General features: G+C 46.0%; 1 protein-coding gene across 1 annotated transcript in view; it reads right to left on the bottom strand.

The window, feature by feature from the left end:
• Positions 1-218: 218 nt before the first annotated feature.
• LOC138319842 (putative uncharacterized protein DDB_G0281733) overlaps positions 219-16,769 on the bottom strand; it is a 108,851-nt gene continuing 92,300 nt past the window's right edge. The window contains exons 2-3 of the mRNA XM_069262972.1: positions 1,009-1,554; positions 219-683 (exon numbers count right to left, since the gene is read on the bottom strand). Of these exons, the coding sequence (XP_069119073.1) occupies positions 219-683; positions 1,009-1,554 (1,011 nt within the window). The remainder of the gene's footprint in view (positions 684-1,008; positions 1,555-16,769) is intronic.

Genomic DNA, 16,769 nt, shown 5'->3' with positions numbered 1-16,769 from the left:
TATTGGGAGTTTTAATGTCATCTTTACTGTCACGAGATTCCCTCAGAACGTCCTGTATATTGGGAGTTTTAATGTGATCTTTACTGTCACGAGATTCCCTCAGAACGTCCCGTATATTGGGAGTTTTAATGTCATCTTTACTGTCACGAGGATTCCCTCAGAAACGTCCTGTATATTGGGAGTGTTTAATGTCATCTTTACTGTCACTGTAGATTCCCTCAGAACGTCCTGTAATTGGGAGTTTTAATGTCATCTTTACTGTCACGAGATTCCCTCAGAACGTCCCGTATATTGGGAGTTTTAATGTCATCTTTACTGTCACGAGATTCCCTCAGAACGTCCCGTATATTGGGAGTTTTAATGTCATCTTTACTGTCACGAGATTCCCTCAGAACGTCCCGTATATTGGGAGTTTTAATGTCATCTTTACTGTCACGAGATTCCCTCAGAACGTCCTGTATATTGGGAGTTTTAATGTGATCTTTACTGTCACGAGATTCCCTCAGAACGTCCCGTATATTGGGAGTTTTAATGTGATCTTTACTGTCACGAGATTCCCTCAGAACGTCCTGTATATTGGGAGTTTTAATGTCATCTTTACTGTCACGAGATTCCCTCAGAACGTCCTGTATATTGGGAGTTTTAATGCCATCTTTACTGTCACGAGATTCCCTCAGAACGTCCTGTATATTGGGAGTTTTAAAATGGGAGTTATGTCATCTTTACTGTCACGAGATTCCCTCAGAACGTCCTGTATATTGGGAGTTTTAATGTCATCTTTACTGTCACGAGATTCCCTCAGAACGTCCTGTATATTGGGAGTTTTAATGTCATCTTTACTGTCACGAGATTCCCTCAGAACGTCACGTATATTGGGAGTTTTAATGCCTCTTTACTGTCACGAGATTCCCTCAGAACTCCTGTATATTGGGAGTTTTAATGTCATCTTTACTGTCACGAGATTCCCTCAGAACTCCTGTATATTGGGAGTTTTAATGTCATCTTTACTGTCACGAGATTCCCCAGAACATCCCAGAACATCTGTATATTGGGAGTTTTAATGCCATCTTTACTGTCACGAGATTCCCCCAGAACATCCTGTATATTGGGAGTTTTAATGCCATCTTTACTGTCACGAGATTTCCCCAGAACGTCCTGTATATTGGGAGTTTTAATGTCATCTTTACTGTCACGAGATTCCCTCAGAACGTCCCGTATATTGGGAGTTTTAATGTCATCTTTACTGTCACGAGATTCCCTCAGAACGTCCCGTATATTGGGAGTTTTAATGTCATCTTTACTGTCACGAGATTCCCTCAGAACGTCCTGTATATTGGGAGTTTTAATGCCATCTTTACTGTCACGAGATTTCCTCAGAACGTCTCGTATATTGGGAGTTTTAATGTGATCTTTACTGTCACGAGATTCCCTCAGAACGTCCCGTATATTGGGAGTTTTAATGTGATCTTTACTGTCACGAGATTCCCTCAGAACGTCCCGTATATTGGGAGTTTTAATGTGATCTTTACTGTCACGAGATTCCCTCAGAACGTCCTGTATATTGGGAGTTTAAATGTGATCTTTACTGTCACGAGATTCCCTCAGAACGTCCTGTATATTGGGAGGTTTAAGGTGACATCATAAACCTCAATTATTTTGAAAATCAATCTGAATGAATCACACTTCACACATCTAAATACTGGATTCCAACACAAACATTGTTTTTCCAATATCACACAAGCTAACCAATTCCTGCTGAACCGTATTGATGATCAATGTTTGTTGTTATATTACAGATCCATCTCGACTGATTTGATGTATAAAACTGTCTCCGTTGTCTAACTGACATGTGGCGTATGTACAATATAATTAGATAAATTGTTCATTGGCCATTGTTGTAGTAATACACACCGCGAACCCTTTAAGCCTCATTGGTTATATTCAAGTTTCTGGTTGGGTTTGGACGATATTCAGGTAAGCTAAATGAATCGTTTTACACAGAAATCGATAACTTAAATCCTATTGAATTGATGATTTCCTAGTAAGGCGGAGTAATCTACGCAGTACGTTATACAACTCCGTCCAAACTAGCCACAGTGCTCTAGTTAATTATATAAAACAATAGCACGTCCATGTTTTGTCTTGGTTTTGATTTTCATCTCGTTATTTGTTATTAGATTTCGGAAGCCTCTCCTTGTCACCAAGGTCTCGGAGCCTCTTTCCAAGGCCTTCATTTGCAATGCATATTCGTTTTGAATTGCTCCCGTTATCAAAGAAACGTAATTTTGTTGGATATCAACGTCACTACTACTTGACGAGCAAAGCATTGATACCTTTACAATCATTCACGAGATACCGAATGATGATGACAATTCTTTGTGTGAACTGCTCCATACCTGATGATAGTGAGTATTGATTTTTATACCCCTGTTAATAAGTTCCGGTTGACAGCCTGCTCCTACACAAACATCACTATCTGATGGCTCCAGTGTTATATTGAAAAACGAGCATGGGAGATAAAAACACACAGTCGCGTCCGGAACTCACCGGGGACAGGAACGAATTGTAACTGTTATGAATCACCCGTGCGTTTTTCAATAGTGGGAGCAAGCTTTTTAAATACATATTTCCAGGATTTTAAATACCACTAGTTAATTCGCTTATCGTGAGTTTAATTCTGTAACATCCGGGCCGGTCAACAGTCAAACTATTGACCGGTCAATATGCGAAATTACTTCATTTGCATTTATATATAGAGTCAGGTAACAATTACAAATAACATTTCGAGGTAATAATATATGTTACATGGTAACATGAAAGCGTATCAAGTAACGTGTGACTAGGAACAATAATCGGACACTTGTAATAGAGTCATCAGACGAGATATACAGCCACCGGTCACAGCTGTGTAACTGTAACGAAACAAAAGGAAAAATGAATGATTGAAAATTGATATTGAAAACTCAAACTCATTAAGATATTTCCTAACATATATTCCAAATCAACATTGCGTGTAATTCATTTGTCATATGATATATTGTATTGAGTCCGTTTTAGTCAGAGTACTTTATATATATGTTCCAGCATTCCCTAGCAGACCCCGGTACATTGTTTCTGCGGGAGCCTGGTCCCCACCATATGTGAATCACAATATTCCCTAGCAACATGACCCGGTATATAATTCCTGTGGGAGCCTGGTCCCCACCATATGTGAAGTCTAATATTCCCTTACAACATGCGCATATATGACCCCGGTACATAGTTCCTGCGGAAGCCTGATCCCCGCCATCTGTGTGTCCCAGCATTCCCTAGCAGACCCCGGTACATAGTTCCTGCGGGAGCCTGATCCCCGCCATCTGTGTGTCCCAGCATTCCCTAGCAGACCCCGGTACATAGTTCCTGTGGGAGCCTGATCCCCGCCATATGTGAAGTCCAATATTCCCTAGCAACATGGGCATATATGACCCCGGTACATAGTTCCTGCGGGAGCCTGATCCCCGTCACATGTGTGTTCCAGCATTCCCTAGCAGACCCCGGTACATAGTTCCCGCGGGAGCCTGATCCCCGTCACATGTGTGTTCCAGCATTCCCTAGCAGACCCCGGTACATAGTTCCCGCGGGAGCCTGATCCCCGTCACATGTGTGTTCCAGCATTCCCTAGCAGACCCCGGTACATAGTTCCCGCGGGAGCCTGATCCCCGTCACATGTGTGTTCCAGCATTCCCTAGCAGACCCCGGTACATAGTTCCCGCGGGAGCCTGATCCCCGTCACATGTGTGTTCCAGCATTCCCTAGCAGACCCCGGTACATAGTTCCCGCGGGAGCCTGATCCCCGTCACATGTGTGTTCCAGCATTCCCTAGCAGACCCCGGTACATAGTTCCCTAGGGAGCCTGATCCCCGCCATCTGTGTGTCCCAGCATTCCCTAGCAGACCCCAGTACATAGTTCCTGCGGGAGCCTGATCCCCGCCATCTGTGTGTCCTAGCATTCCCTAGTAGACCCCAGTACATAGTTCCCGCGGGAGCCTGATCCCCGCCATCTGTGTGTCCTAGCATTCCCTAGTAGACCCCAGTACATAGTTCCCGCGGGAGCCTGATCCCCGTCATCTGTGTGTTCTAGCATTCCCTAGTAGACCCCAGTACATAGTTCCCGCGGGAGCCTGATCCCCGTCATCTGTGTGTCCCAGCATTCCCTAGTAGACCCCAGTACATAGTTCCCGCAGGAGCCTGATCCCCGTCATCTGTGTGTCCTAGCATTCCCTAGTAGACCCCAGTACATAGTTCCCGCGGGAGCCTGATCCCCGTCATCTGTGTGTCCCAGCATTCCCTAGTAGACCCCAGTACATAGTTCCCGCGGGAGCCTGATCCCCGCCACCTGTGTGTCCCAGCATTCCCTAGTAGACCCCGATACATAGTTCCTGCAGGAGCCTGATCCCCGCCACCTGTGTGTCCCAGCATTCCCTAGTAGACCCCAGTACATAGTTCCCGCAGGAGCCTGATCCCCGTCATCTGTGTGTCCTAGCATTCCCTAGTAGACCCCGGTACATAGTTCCTGCGGGAGCCTGATCCCCGTCATCTGTGTGTCCTAGCATTCCCTAGCAGACCCCGGTACATAGTTCCCGCGGGAGCCTGATCCCCGCCACCTGTGTGTCCCAGCATTCCCTAGTAGACCCCGGTACATAGTTCCCGCGGGAGCCTGATCCCCGCCATCTGTGTGTCCCAGCATTCCCTAGTAGACCCCAGTACATAGTTCCCGCGGGAGCCTGATCCCCGTCATCTGTGTGTCCTAGCATTCCCTAGCAGACCCCGGTACATAGTTCCCGCGGGAGCCTGATCCCCGCCATCTGTGTGTCCCAGCATTCCCTAGTAGACCCCAGTACATAGTTCCCGCGGGAGCCTGATCCCCGTCATCTGTGTGTCCTAGCATTCCCTAGTAGACCCCGGTACATAGTTCCTGCGGGAGCCTGATCCCCGTCATCTGTGTGTCCTAGCATTCCCTAGCAGACCGCGGTACATAGTTCCTGCAGGAGCCTGATCCCCGCCACCTGTGTGTCCCAGCATCGTACACCCCCACATCCTCCTCACTTATCAGTACTACCAGTATACATGTCTACAGTACACATCGTACACCCCCCACATCCTCCTCACTTATCAGTACTACCAGTATACATGTCTACAGTACACATCGTACACCCCCACATCCTCCTCACTTATCAGTACTACCAGTATACATGTCTACAGTACACATCGTACACCCCCACATCCTCCTCACTTATCAGTACTACCAGTATACATGTCTACAGTACACATCGTACACCCCCCACATCCTCCTCACTTATCAGTACAGTAACTATCAGTATACATGTCTACAGTACTCACATCGTACACCCCCCACATCCTCCTCACTTATCAGTACTACCAGTATACATGTCTACAGTTCACATCGTACACCCCCCACATCCTCCTCACTTATCAGTACTACCCAGTATACATGTCTACAGTTCACATCGTACACCCCCACATCCTCCTCACTTATCAGTACTACCAGTATACATGTCTACAGTTCACATCGTACACCCCCCACATCCTCCTCACTTATCAGTACTACCAGTATACATGTCTACAGTACACATCGTACACCCCCCACATCCTCCTCACTTATCAGTACTACCAGTATACATCTACAGTCTACAGTACACATCGTACAACCCCACATCCTCCTCACTTATCAGTACTACCAGTATATACATGTCTACAGTACACATCGTACACCCCCACATCCTCCTCACTTATCAGTACTACCAGTATACATGTCTACAGTACACATCGTACACCCCCACATCCTCCTCACTTATCAGTACTACCAGTATACATGTCTACAGTTCACATCGTACACCCCCCCACATCCTCCTCACTTATCAGTACTACCAGTATACATTGTCTACAGTACACATCGTACACCCCCCACATCCTCCTCACTTATCAGTACTACCAGTATACATGTCTACAGTACACATCGTACACCCCCACATCCTCCTCACTTATCAGTACTACCAGTATACATGTCTACAGTACACATCGTACACCCCCACATCCTCCTCACTTATCAGTACTACCAGTATACATGTCTACAGTACACATCGTACACCCCCACATCCTCCTCACTTATCCAGTACTACCAGTATACATGTCTACAGTACACATCGTACACCCCCACATCCTCCTCACTTATCAGTACTACCAGTATACATGTCTACAGTTCACATCGTACACCCCCCCACATCCTCCTCACTTATCAGTACTACCAGTATACATGTCTACAGTACACATCGTACACCCCACATCCTCCTCACTTATCAGTACTACCAGTATACATGTCTACAGTCACATCGTACACCCCCACATCCTCCTCCACTATCTGTACTACCAGTATACATGTCTACAGTACACATCGTACACCCCCCACATCCTCCTCACTTATCAGTACTACCAGTATACATGTCTACAGTTCACATCGTACACCCCCCACATCCTCCTCACTTATCAGTACTACCAGTATACATGTCTACAGTACACATCGTACACCCCCCACATCCTCCTCACTTATCAGTACTACCAGTATACATGTCTACAGTACACATCGTACACCCCCACATCCTCCTCACTTATCAGTACTACCAGTATACATGTCTACAGTACACATCGTACACCCCCACATCCTCCTCACTTATCAGTACTACCAGTATACATGTCTACAGTTCACATCGTACACCCCCACATCCTCCTCACTTATCAGTACTACCAGTATACATGTCTACAGTACACATCGTACACCCCCCACATCCTCCTCACTTATCAGTACTACCAGTATACATGTCTACAGTACACATCGTACACCCCCACATCCTCCTCACTTATCAGTACTACCAGTATACATGTCTACAGTACACATCGTACACCCCCACATCCTCCTCACTTATCAGTACTACCAGTATACATGTCTACAGTACACATCGTACACCCCCACATCCTCCTCACTTATCTGTACTACCAGTATACATGTCTACAGTACACATCGTACACACCCCCCACATCCTCCTCACTTATCAGTACTACCAGTATACATGTCTACAGTACACATCGTACACCCCCACATCCTCCTCACTTATCAGTACTACCAGTATACATGTCTACAGTACACATCGTACACCCCCCACATCCTCCTCACTTATCAGTACTACCAGTATACATGTCTACAGTACACATCGTACACCCCCACACATCCTCCTCACTTCAGTACTCAGTAACATTCTACAGTACTACCACATCCTCCTACTACGTATACCATGTCTACAGTACACATCGTACACCCCCACATCCTCCTCACTTATCAGTACTACCAGTATACATGTCTACAGTTCACATCGTACACCCCCACATCCTCCTCACTTATCAGTACTACCAGTATACATGTCTACAGTACACATCGTACACCCCCCACATCCTCCTCACTTATCAGTACTACCAGTATACATGTCTACAGTACACATCGTACACCCCCACATCCTCCTCACTTATCAGTACTACCAGTATACATGTCTACAGTACACATCGTACACCCCCACATCCTCCTCACTTATCAGTACTACCAGTATACATGTCTACAGTACACATCGTACACCCCCACACATCCTCCTCACTTATCAGTACTACCAGTATACATGTCTACAGTACACATCGTACACCCCCACATCCTCCTCACTTATCAGTACTACCAGTATACATGTCTACAGTACACATCGTACACCCCCACATCCTCCTCACTTATCAGTACTACCAGTATACATGTCTACAGTACACATCGTACACCCCCACATCCTCCTCACTTATCAGTACTACCAGTATACATGTCTACAGTACACATCGTACACCCCCCACATCCTCCTCACTTATCAGTACTACCAGTATACATGTCTACAGTACACATCGTACACCCCCCACATCCTCCTCACTTATCAGTACTACCAGTATACATGTCTACAGTACACATCGTACACCCCCACATCCTCCTCACTTATCAGTACTACCAGTATACATGTCTACAGTACACATCGTACACCCCCCACATCCTCCTCACTTATCAGTACTACCAGTATACATGTCTACAGTACACATCGTACACCCCCCACATCCTCCTCACTTATCAGTACTACCAGTATACATGTCTACAGTACACATCGTACACCCCCACACATCCTCCTCACTTATCAGTACTACCAGTATACATGTCTACAGTACACATCGTACACCCCCCACATCCTCCTCACTTATCAGTACTACCAGTATACATGTCTACAGTACACATCGTACACCCCCACATCCTCCTCACTTATCAGTACTACCAGTATACATGTCTACAGTACACATCGTACACCCCCCACATCCTCCTCACTTATCAGTACTACCAGTATACATGTCTACAGTACACATCGTACACCCCCACATCCTCCTCACTTATCATACTACCATATACATGTCTACAGTACACATCGTACACCCCCCACATCCTCCTCACTTATCTACTACCAGTATACATGTCACAGTCACATCGTACACCCCCCACATCCTCCTCACTTATCAGTACTACCAGTATACATGTCTACAGTTCACATCGTACACCCCCCACATCCTCCTCACTTATCAGTACTACCAGTATACATGTCTACAGTACACATCGTACACCCCCACATCCTCCTCACTTATCAGTACTACCAGTATACATGTCTACAGTACACATCGTACACCCCCACATCCTCCTCACTTATCAGTACTACCAGTATACATGTCTACAGTACACATCGTACACCCCCACATCCTCCTCACTTATCAGTACTACCAGTATACATGTCTACAGTACACATCGTACACCCCCACATCCTCCTCACTTATCAGTACTACCAGTATACATGTCTACAGTTCACATCGTACACCCCCCACATCCTCCTCACTTATCAGTACTACCAGTATACATGTCTACAGTACACATCGTACACCCCCCACATCCTCCTCACTTATCAGTACTACCAGTATACATGTCTACAGTACACATCGTACACCCCCCCACATCCTCCTCACTTATCAGTACTACCAGTATACATGTCTACAGTACACATCGTACACCCCCCACATCCTCCTCACTCACTTATCAGTACTACCAGTATACATGTCTACAGTACACATCGTACACCCCCCACATCCTCCTCACTTATCAGTACTACCAGTATACATGTCTACAGTTCACATCGTACACCCCCCACATCCTCCTCACTTATCAGTACTACCAGTATACATGTCTACAGTACACATCGTACACCCCCCACATCCTCCTCACTTATCAGTACTACCAGTATACATGTCTACAGTACACATCGTACACCCCCCACATCCTCCTCACTTATCAGTACTACCAGTATACATGTCTACAGTACACATCGTACACCCCCACATCCTCCTCACTTATCAGTACTACCAGTATACATGTCTACAGTACACATCGTACACCCCCACATCCTCCTCACTTATCAGTACTACCAGTATACATGTCTACAGTACACATCGTACACCCCCACATCCTCCTCACTTATCAGTACTACCAGTATACATGTCTACAGTACACATCGTACACCCCCACACATCCTCCTCACTTATCAGTACTACCAGTATACATGTCTACAGTACACATCGTACACCCCCCACATCCTCCTCACTTATCAGTACTACCAGTATACATGTCTACAGTACACATCGTACACCCCCCACATCCTCCTCACTTATCAGTACTACCAGTATACATGTCTACAGTACACATCGTACACCCCCCACATCCTCCTCACTTATCAGTACTACCAGTATACATGTCTACAGTACACATCGTACACCCCCACATCCTCCTCACTTATCAGTACTACCAGTATACATGTCTACAGTACACATCGTACACCCCCCACATCCTCCTCACTTATCAGTACTACCAGTATACATGTCTACAGTACACATCGTACACCCCCCACATCCTCCTCACTTATCAGTACTACCAGTATACATGTCTACAGTACACATCGTACACCCCCACATCCTCCTCACTTATCAGTACTACCAGTATACATGTCTACAGTACACATCGTACACCCCCACATCCTCCTCACTTATCAGTACTACCAGTATACATGTCTACAGTACACATCGTACACCCCCCACATCCTCCTCACTTATCAGTACTACCAGTATACATGTCTACAGTACACATCGTACACCCCCACATCCTCCTCACTTATCAGTACTACCAGTATACATGTCTACAGTACACATCGTACACCCCCCCACATCCTCCTCACTTATCAGTACTACCAGTATACATGTCTACAGTACACATCGTACACCCCCCACATCCTCCTCACTTATCAGTACTACCAGTATACATGTCTACAGTTCACATCGTACACCCCCACATCCTCCTCACTTATCAGTACTACCAGTATACATGTCACAGTACTACCATCTACATGTCTACATTGTACACACATCGTACATCCCCACATCCTCCTCACTTATCAGTACTACCAGTATACATGTCTACAGTACACATCGTACACCCCCCACATCCTCCTCACTTATCTGTACTACCAGTATACATGTCTACAGTTCACATCGTACACCCCCACATCCTCCTCACTTATCAGTACTACCAGTATACATGTCTACAGTACACATCGTACACCCCCACATCCTCCTCACTTATCAGTACTACCAGTATACATGTCTACAGTACACATCGTACACCCCCCACATCCTCCTCACTTATCAGTACTACCAGTATACATGTCTACAGTACACATCGTACACCCCCCACATCCTCCTCACTTATCAGTACTACCAGTATACATGTCTACAGTACACATCGTACACCCCCACATCCTCCTCACTTATCAGTACTACCAGTATACATGTCTACAGTACACATCGTACACCCCCCACATCCTCCTCACTTATCAGTACTACCAGTATACATGTCTACAGTTCACATCGTACACCCCCCACATCCTCCTCACTTATCAGTACTACCAGTATACATGTCTACAGTACACATCGTACACCCCCACATCCTCCTCACTTATCAGTACTACCAGTATACATGTCTACAGTTCACATCGTACACCCCCCCACATCCTCCTCACTTATCAGTACTACCAGTATACATGTCTACAGTACACATCGTACACCCCCACATCCTCCTCACTTATCAGTACTACCAGTATACATGTCTACAGTTCACATCGTACACCCCCACATCCTCCTCACTTATCAGTACTACCAGTATACATGTCTACAGTACACATCGTACACCCCCCACATCCTCCTCACTTATCAGTACTACCAGTATACATGTCTACAGTACACATCGTACACCCCCACATCCTCCTCACTTATCAGTACTACCAGTATACATGTCTACAGTACACATCGTACACCCCCCACATCCTCCTCACTTATCAGTACTACCAGTATACATGTCTACAGTACACATCGTACACCCCCACATCCTCCTCACTTATCAGTACTACCAGTATACATGTCTACAGTACACATCGTACACCCCCACATCCTCCTCACTTATCAGTACTACCAGTATACATGTCTACAGTACACATCGTACACCCCCCACATCCTCCTCACTTATCAGTACTACCAGTATACATGTCTACAGTTCACATCGTACACCCCCCACATCCTCCTCACTTATCAGTACTACCAGTATACATGTCTACAGTACACATCGTACACCCCCACATCCTCCTCACTTATCAGTACTACCAGTATACATGTCTACAGTACACATCGTACACCCCCCCACATCCTCCTCACTTATCAGTACTACCAGTATACATGTCTACAGTACACATCGTACACCCCCCACATCCTCCTCACTTATCAGTACTACCAGTATACATGTCTACAGTACACATCGTACACCCCCCACATCCTCCTCACTTATCAGTACTACCAGTATACATGTCTACAGTACACATCGTACACCCCCACATCCTCCTCACTTATCAGTACTACCAGTATACATGTCTACAGTACACATCGTACACCCCCCACATCCTCCTCACTTATCAGTACTACCAGTATACATGTCTACAGTACACATCGTACACCCCCACATCCTCCTCACTTATCAGTACTACCAGTATACATGTCTACAGTACACATCGTACACCCCCACATCCTCCTCACTTATCAGTACTACCAGTATACATGTCTACAGTCACATCGTACACCCCCACATCCTCCTCACTTATCAGTACTACCAGTATACATGTCTACAGTTCACATCGTACACCCCCACATCCTCCTCACTTATCAGTACTACCAGTATACATGTCTACAGTACACATCGTACACCCCCACATCCTCCTCACTTATCAGTACTACCAGTATACATGTCTACAGTACACATCGTACACCCCCCACATCCTCCTCACTTATCAGTACTACCAGTATACATGTCTACAGTTCACATCGTACACCCCCACATCCTCCTCACTTATCAGTACTACCAGTATACATGTCTACAGTACACATCGTACACCCCCACATCCTCCTCACTTATCAGTACTACCAGTATACATGTCTACAGTACACATCGTACACCCCCCACATCCTCCTCACTTATCAGTACTACCAGTATACATGTACACCCCAGTACACATCGTACACCCCCCACACATCCTCCTCACTTATCAGTACTACCAGTATACATGTCTACAGTACACATCGTACACCCCCCACATCCTCCTCACTTATCAGTACTACCAGTATACATGTCTACAGTACACATCGTACACCCCCACATCCTCCTCACTTATCAGTACTACCAGTATACATGTCTACAGTACACATCGTACACCCCCCCCCCCCACATCCTCCTCACTTATCAGTATTACCAGTATACATGTCTACAGTACACATCGTACACCCCCCACATCCTCCTCACTTATCAGTACTACCAGTATACATGTCTACAGTACACATCGTACACCCCCACATCCTCCTCACTTATCAGTACTACCAGTATACATGTCTACAGTACACATCGTACACCCCCCACATCCTCCTCACTTATCAGTACTACCAGTATACATGTCTACAGTACACATCGTACACCCCCCACATCCTCCTCACTTATCAGTACTACCAGTATACATGTCTACAGTACACATCGTACACCCCCCACATCCTCCTCACTTATCAGTACTACCAGTATACATGTCTACAGTACACATCGTACACCCCCACATCCTCCTCACTTATCAGTACTACCAGTATACATGTCTACAGTTCACATCGTACACCCCCCACATCCTCCTCACTTATCAGTACTACCAGTATACATGTCTACAGTTCACATCGTACACCCCCACATCCTCCTCACTTATCAGTACTACCAGTATACATGTCTACAGTACACATCGTACACCCCCACATCCTCCTCACTTATCAGTACTACCAGTATACATGTCTACAGTACACATCGTACACCCCCCACATCCTCCTCACTTATCAGTACTACCAGTATACATGTCTACAGTTCACATCGTACACCCCCACATCCTCCTCACTTATCAGTACTACCAGTATACATGTCTACAGTACACATCGTACACCCCCACATCCTCCTCACTTATCAGTACTACCAGTATACATGTCTACAGTTCACATCGTACACCCCCCACATCCTCCTCACTTATCAGTACTACCAGTATACATGTCTACAGTACACATCGTACACCCCCACACATCCTCCTCACTTATCAGTACTACCAGTATACATGTCTACAGTACACATCGTACACCCCCACATCCTCCTCACTTATCAGTACTACCAGTATACATGTCTACAGTACACATCGTACACCCCCCACATCCTCCTCACTTATCTGTACTACCAGTACCATGTGGATACAGTACACATCGTTACCACCCCTCACATCCTCCTCACTTATCTGTACTACCAGTCTATAAGTTAATGTCACATTGAATACACATCGTACAGATCCTTACCCGGCTCACATCCTTAATGTCACTTGATTACTGGATTATCTGTACAGACCTACCACGTCTATAAGTTACACATTGATTACCGTGGATTATCTGTACAGATCCTTACCACGGCTCTATAAGTTAATGTCACATTGATTACTGTGGATTATCTGTACAGATCCTTACCACGGCTCTATAAAAGGTAAAGTTAATGTCACATTGAATTACTGTGGTATTATCTGTACAGATCCTTACCACGGCTCTATAAGTTAAATGTATATTTGGGTTACATTGATATACCGTGGAAAAGTATCTGTACAGATATGTAGGAAAATTAAAGTATACCCGACACAACGTTAACTAAGACTCGTACATCTGTCCCCTACCCGACACAACGTTAACTAAGACTCGTACATCTGTCCCCTACCCGACAACGTAACTACCCGTTAACTAAGACTCGTACATCTGTCCCCTACCCGACACAACGTTAACTAAGACTCGTACATCTGTCCCCCTACCCGACACACACAACGTTAACTAAGACTCGTACATCTGTCCCCTACCCGACACAACGTTAACTAAGACTCGTACATCTGTCCCCTACCCGACACAACGTTAACTAAGACTCGTACATCTGTCCCCTACCCGACGACAACGTTAACTAAGACTCGTACATCTGTCCCCTACCCGACACAACGTTAACTAAGACTCGTACATCTGTCCCCTACCCGACACAACGTTAACTAAGACTCGTACATCTGTCCCCTACCCGACACAACGTTAACTAAGACTCGTACATCTGTCCCCTACCCGACACAACGTTAACTAAGACTCGTACATCTGTCCCCTACCCGACACAACGTTAACTAAGACTCGTACATCTGTCCCCTACCCGACACAACGTTAACTAAGACTCGTACATCTGTCCCCTACCCGACACAACGTTAACTAAGACTCGTACATCTGTCCCCTACCCGACACACTTTAACTAAGACTCGTACATCTGTCCCCTACCCGACACAACGTTAACTAAGACTCGTACATCTGTCCCCTACCCGACACAACGTTAACTAAGACTCGTACATCTGTCCCCTACCCGACACAACGTTAACTAAGACTCGTACATCTGTCCCCTACCCGACACAACGTTAACTAAGACTCGTACATCTGTCCCCTACCCGACACAACGTTAACTAAGACTCGTACATCTGTCCCCTACCCGACACAACATTAACTAAGACTCGTACATCTGTCCCCTACCCGACACAACAATTAACTAAGACTCGTACATCTGTTTTCCACAACGTTAACTAAGACTCGTACATCTGTCCCCTACCCGACACAACGTTAACTAAGACTCGTACATCTGTCCCCTACCCGACACAACGTTAACTAAGACTCGTACATCTGTCCCCTACCCGACACAACGTTAACTAAGACTCGTACATCTGTCCCCTACCCGACACAACGTTAACTAAGACTCGTACATCTGTCCCCTACCCGACACAACGTTAACTAAGACTCGTACATCTTGTCCCCTACCCGACACAACGTTAACTAAGACTCGTACATCTGTCCCCTACCCGACACAACGTTAACTAAGACTCGTACATCTGTCCCCTACCCGACACAACGTTAACTAAGACTCGTACATCTGTCCCCTACCCGACACAACATTAACTAAGACTCGTACATCTGTCCCCTACCCGACACAACGTTAACTAAGACTCGTACATCTGTCCCGTACATCTGTCCCCTACCCGACACAACGTTAACTAAGACTCGTACATCTGTCCCCTACCCGACACAACGTTAACTAAGACTCGTACATCTGTCCCCTACCCGACACAACATTAACTAAGACTCGTACATCTGTCCCCTACCCGACACAACGTTAACTAAGACTCGTACATCTGTCCCCTACCCGACACAACGTTAACTAAGACTCGTACATCTGTCCCCTACCCGACACAACGTTAACTAAGACTCGTACATCTGTCCCCTACCAAACACAACGTTAACTAAGACTCGTACATCTGTCCCCTACCCGACACAACGTTAACTAAGACTCGTACATCTGTCCCCAACCCGACACACTCGTACATTTGTCCCCTACCCGACACAACGTTTACAATAGAATCGTACATCTGTCCCCTACCCGACACAACGTTAACTAAGACTCGTACATCTGTCCCCTACCCGACACAACGTTAACCATAGACTCGTACATCTGTCCCCTACCCGACACAACGTTAACTAAGACTCGTACATCTGTCCCCTACCCGACACAACATTAACTAAGACTCGTACATCTGTCCCCTACCCGACACAACGTTAACTAAGACTCGTACATTTGTCCCCTACCCGACACAACGTTAACTAAGACTCGTACATCTGTCCCCTACCCGACACAACGTTAACTAAGACTCGTACATCTGTCCCCTACCCGACACAACGTTAACTAAGACTCGTACATCTGTCCCCTACCCGACACAACGTTAACTAAGACTCGTACATCTGTCCCCTACCCGACACAACGTTAACTAAGACTCGTACATCTGTCCCCTACCCGACACAACCTTAACTAAGACTCGTACATTTGTCCCCTACCCGACACAACATTAACTAAGACTCGTACATTTGTCCCCTACCCGACAACCCTACCC

The sequence above is a fragment of the Argopecten irradians genome, chromosome 3 (assembly GCF_041381155.1).
Source record: "Argopecten irradians isolate NY chromosome 3, Ai_NY, whole genome shotgun sequence".
Classification (NCBI taxonomy): Eukaryota; Metazoa; Mollusca; class Bivalvia; order Pectinida; family Pectinidae; genus Argopecten; species Argopecten irradians.
Note: the sequence above shows the minus strand (reverse complement) of the source record. Positions and strands in the feature narration are given on the sequence as shown.